Raw genomic sequence first — 5,591 nt, 5'->3', positions numbered from 1 at the left:
CAGCAGGATAGCTGGAGCCCAGCAGGCGAGGCTGTGGTGGCCGGGAGCGGCCACTGCACTCCAGTCTGGGCGACCAGGTGCACTCCAACTAAAAAAAAAAAAAGATTCCTGATCTCAAACCAGGCTAAGTGGGTACCAAAGGTAGGCCCAAACTTTACCTGTACAATGACCACTTGTATACCTAATCCTGAATTGTACCCCACATCTTTAAAATAAAATACAGTTTTTTAAAACATTTAAAAAATCCTTAACTGTTCCCAATAGGGCCGGACACAGTGGCTCAGCCTGTAATCCCAGCACTTTGGGAGGCCAAGGCGAGAGGATTGCCTGAGTCTGGGGTTTCAAGACCAGCCTGGGCAACTTGGCGAGACCTGGTCTCTACAATAAAATCACAAAAAAAGCTAGCCAGGTGTGGTAGCACGTGCCTGTAGTTCCCATTACTTGGAAGACTGAGGTGGAAGGATCGCCAGAGCCCAGCAGGTCAACGCTGGGGTGAGAGAGCCAATGCACTCCAGCTTGGGCCACAAGAGTGAGACTCCAACTACACACAAAAAAAGAGTTCCTGCCCAGGCTTGGTGCCTCAGCCTGCAATCCTTGCGCTTTCAGAGGTCAAGGTGGGTGAATTGCCTGAGCCTGCAGGCTCGAGACCAGCCCAGGCAACTTGGTGAGACCTCATCTCTACAATAAATTAAAAAAAAATTAGCTGGGTAACGCGTGCCAGGGTTCTGGCTACTTGGAAGACTGAGGCAGAAGGATTGTCTAAGCCCAGCAGGTTGAGACTGCAGTGGTTGGGAGCGTGCCAATGCACTTCAGTCTAGGTGACCCAAAAGGAGACTCCAACTGAAAAAAAAAAGTTCCTAATATATAATAAGCAAATGGTAGTCATTATAAAAGAATCATATCTAACAATGAAATTGTATTCTAGAATAAATGTCAAGTGAACTTGAATCCCCTAAATCAAATCACCCAGAAAGTACAGTACATGTACAAGCTGTTCCTTAATAAGTCCAAACCAGTCAATATTTCCACTAACATTGGCTCAGGCAAGTGTGCTTTAAGCACCTAATAAAATAATTGGCTTGCTTTAAGCATCACATCATTTGAAAACTCTGTACTTTAAATCTTCTAATCACTCAGTGTACAGAAGGACTCCCACTTTAAGAGATTTGAGAGAACTGAAACGAATCATAGGAATGGCAGATCCATGATTCTACTTCACACTTGATCTAGGGAATTGGAGTCATTTTCTTTTGTTCCTTCCACCTTTTCTTCCCTTCTTTTCCTTTTCTCTCTCCCTGCCATCATTGTATTGTTAAATTCCTGTTAGATAAGTGAGTCCGTAGCTATGAGTCCAAGTGTCTCTCTTTAGTGTAAATTTCTCAGCAGATATTGGAAAATACATGGGTGGAACTTGGAAGAGAAATCAGAACTGCAGATTTAGATTTGTTATTAAAACATGGGAGTGAAATGTAATTGCTGAAGAGGGGACAGTGGAGACACAAGATCCCAAATCAAATTAAGGATAATGTCTATACTTCCAGGATAGAGAGAAGTAGCGGAAACAGAAGGTATCATCAGACAAGTAAACAGTGAGTAGAGCTATGGAAGACAAAGGACAAACTTTCAGAAACTTGGGGAAGTCAGATAGTTGAAAGGTCTGAGGAAAACCCACTCAGTGAGGTCCTTCTTGACAAAGCAGTGGCATTAGTGTGAAAGTAGCAATCACCAGACTGTAAGTGGCTAAGGAGAGAGAATAAGGAAGTATGTGGACAGAAAAATACTGATAGTGCCTCAAGTATAAGTTGCATTTTGAGGGTATACAGCACTTCTAATTCCATAACAGTTTATATACGTATACACATAAACATAAAGTAAAAGTATACTTAAATATAACCTATAAAAACTGTAAGTTCTGTCCTGTTGGGTTTCACGGGCACAGCTAAAGCAGTTGTCAACAGCTGACTTCTATTCCAGGCTGATGAAAATGAATTACCTGGTGTTAAGTAGCTTCAGTATCGCCGCTACATAGGTATAGTTATGTGCTATACCTTATGATTATTTCCTTGCAAATTTAAAAGAGGGAAGAGAGTAGAGTCATGTAAACTAAGTGGGAGAATAAAGTGATCAAAAACATTAAGTGCTACTGAAATATGCACTAGTAAAAGCAGGATAGAAAGACTTTGAATTAGATTTCCACTGGAAGAACGAGCACAAATGAGCATACTGTGTATTTATTTAATTATTTGTTTGTTTGTTTATTTATTTTGAGTTGGAGTCTCACTCCATTGCCCAGGCTGGAGTGCAGTGGCACACTCACAGCCACCCCGGCGTCGACTGTTGGATCCCGGCAATCCTTCTGCCTCAGCCTTCCAAGGAGTCAGAACCATAGGCATGTGCTACCATGCCTGGCTCATTTTTTAAATTATTGCAGAGATGAGGTCTTGCCAAATTGCCCAGGCTGGTCTCGAACCCGCGGACTCAGGCAATCCTCTCGCCTCGGCCTCCCAAAGTGCTGGGATTACAGGCTGAGCCACCAAGCCTGGCCAGTGTCTGCCTATTTTAAGCCTGCATACTTAAAAATAAGTAAATCCCTGTGTTAGGAATTATTAAAACACACTTATCTAATTAAACAAATGTTTATACTTTCTTACTTTGTTAAAATTTAATCTGAAAATTAGCAATAGTGTATGAATATAAACAAATTAATAATGACATAGAAACTCATGCTTCTAAATTATTGAACTAATTTTTTAATTTATATTTATTTATTTATTTAATTTTTTGGTGGGAGTCTCACTCTGTCGCCCAGACTGGAGTGCAGTGGCCGCTCCCGGCCACTGCAGCCTCTACCTGCTGGGCTCCGGCGATCCTTCCGCCTCAGCCTTCCAAGTAGCCGGAATTACAGGCATGCGCTACCACACCTGGCTGATTTTTTGCTTTATTGTAGAGGTGATGTCTCGCCAAGTTGCGCAGGCGAGTCTCGAACCCGCGGGCTCAGGCAATCTACTCACCTCGGCCTCTCAAAGCACTGGGATTACAGGCTGAGCCACCAAGCCTGGCCTGAACTAATTTTTATATTGTAAAAACTTTGTCAAAGTCCAATGGCCAAGAAATATCTGAAAACTCAACTATAATAATACTTAGCGTAACAAAATTTAAACAGACATAAAACACGATTTCACACTCATGGTTGTCAAAGATGTGGGAAGTGGGCATTATCTTCCATTGCTTGTGGAACTGTAAACTGGTATGAACACTTTGAAGAGAGCAAGGCTTAATAGCTGATAAAGTTAAAATTGAACGTACTGATGAACCAACAATTTTATTTACATATCTTAGAAACTAATGCTCCTGAACACAGGAGGCATATGCCAAGTTATTTATCATAGTATTATTTATAATAGCTAAAGTCTTATCAATATGAAATGAAAAAATAGATATTGCTACCTTTAGATAAGAGACTATCACAAACAGCTAAAATCAAGTGACTTAACTAGATATAGATATACTATTATGAATAGATTACAAATTTAATACTAACTGGAAAAAATTGGAGAATACCCCTTATAATATTACTTATAGGGCAACCTCTTCAGTCCCCTCCCACTGTGGGAGCTTTTCTGTTTTCTCAGTAAATCCTAATTTCTCACAAAAAAATATTACTTATATAAATTTGAAAACTCACCAATACTATATATTGGATTTTGATGTACAGTAAACATCTGAAAAAATAATAGGACTGGATTCATCTTGACTCATAATAATGTTTAGTTCTGAGCAGAGGCACATTGAGGACATAATTTCATCTACAATATTTTATTTATTTAAAAAACTTGAATCTGAAGTAAATATAAAAACAGTTTGGCTGGGCATGGTGGCTCATACCTGTAATCCCAGCACTTTGAGAGGCCGAGGCAGGAGGATTGCCTTAGCTTGGGAGTTTGAGACCCGCCTGGGCAACAGAGTGAAACATTGTCTCTGCAAAAAATAAAAATTAAGAAAATTATCAAGGTGTGGTGGCACATGCCTGTAGTCTCAGATACTAATGAGGCTGAGGCTGAAGGACTGCTTGAGCCCAGGAGGTTGAGGCTATAGCCAGTCAGAATCGTGCCACTGTACTCCGGTCTGGGCAAGAGAGTGAGATCATGTCTCAAAAATAAATAAATAAAAATAAAATAAAAACAACTAAATTATATGACTGTGATGATCTATGTTAGTTATAGTACATTTTGTACTTTTTTTATTTTAGTAAACAAAATGTAACTGTATCAAGTTAAGATTTAAGGCAATAAAAATCACAGGAAAAAAGATAAGTTCTACATGATAAAAAATAATTTCTGTTCATGGAAAAATCATGCCCTGTGAAAAATAGACTTGTGTTTTTCTTTTTTTTTAGGAAGGTAAACCAGAAGCGCTTTGGGTTGAAGAAAGATTTAAAGCCCACAATGCCCGAGTCCGTGATGTCGAACTCCTAACAGGGCTTGACTTTTATCAGGAAAAGGTACAGCCTGTCTCTGAAATTTTGCAGCTAAAGACGTTTCTCCCCACATTTGAAACCGTCATTTAATGTAATAATGTATAATTTACTGTATAAAACAATTTTGGCAAAATGTAAATGATTTTTTCTGGAGAATTATAAAATAAAGTTTTCTATTTTCCTTATGTCCACTAAAAGCCATAATTCATTGTTCCTTTTTCTTGTTTTTATTTCTGTTAATAAGCATTGTTTTAAAATTATATTTTTCCACAGATTGTGCCATTTTATACCTTCCTTATTTTTTTTCTTTTTCTTTTTGTAAACTCTAATTCCACAGATTAAACCTTCTTTATTATATTTATTATCCCACTTATAATCATTGGCTATATTTTTCTGCTCCGAATTGTCCAAACAAAGGGAGAATAAGAGAAGTAGATCCCCCTTGGGAATTGAATCAGTATTCCACAATTTTGTCTTTTAAAAGTTTATACTTGATAATTAGGCAATATTTTATTAAAATAAAAATGCTCATAATTTTTATTCCATAATTTCACCTGTAAAAACTGTCCCAACAGATGTCCTTTGCACAAATGCATGAAAATATCATGTTTTATGGTGGCCATGACCAGCAAACCACCTAAAAGACTAGTTAAACAAATTATGAAGTTTGTTTAAACAGTTAATGGAATACTGCTCTGCCTCTATAAAGAAAGAAGTAGATCTGTGGTCTTGAAGGTATCACGACTGTTAAGTGAAAAAGCACGTGTATGTAGCATGCTGTGATTTTTCAAGGATTGGTAAATTTTCTAGAAGGGACCAGATGGTACATGTTTTAGGTCATACAGTTTCTGTTACAATTACTTTCTCTGCTGTTGCACCAAGATAGCAGTCCTAAATAATATGGGAAAGAAATAAGAATGACTGTGTTCTAATAAAACTTTATTGGCAAAACAAATAGATGACTGGATTTGGTCTCTGGCCTGTAGTTTGTCAGTCCCTGATTTATATATTAAAGTCTGGGTGGGGGTAGGCAGGACCTCATAGAAAGAGAAAAGAAGGTAACATTTTTATTTTATGCTCTTTGTCCTAACTAAAGACTTCTTTAAAACGTCTC

The 5,591-nt window shown here is 38.2% G+C and overlaps 1 protein-coding gene across 1 annotated transcript in view; it reads left to right on the top strand.

Annotated features, from left to right (window-relative positions):
- ENPP3 (ectonucleotide pyrophosphatase/phosphodiesterase 3) overlaps nt 1-5,005 on the top strand; it is a 102,391-nt gene extending 97,386 nt beyond the window's left edge. Inside the window, exon 25 of the mRNA XM_008071885.2 lies at nt 4,397-5,005. Within this exon, the coding sequence (XP_008070076.1) occupies nt 4,397-4,567 (171 nt within the window). The 3' untranslated portion in view covers nt 4,568-5,005. The remainder of the gene's footprint in view (nt 1-4,396) is intronic.
- Nucleotides 5,006-5,591: the final 586 nt, after the last annotated feature.

The sequence above is a fragment of the Carlito syrichta genome, unplaced genomic scaffold (assembly GCF_000164805.1).
Source record: "Carlito syrichta isolate Samal-C Ts95f unplaced genomic scaffold, Tarsius_syrichta-2.0.1 Scaffold314781, whole genome shotgun sequence".
Classification (NCBI taxonomy): Eukaryota; Metazoa; Chordata; class Mammalia; order Primates; family Tarsiidae; genus Carlito; species Carlito syrichta.
The sequence above is the reverse complement of the archived record's forward strand: the minus strand, read 5'-3'. Positions and strand labels throughout refer to the sequence as shown.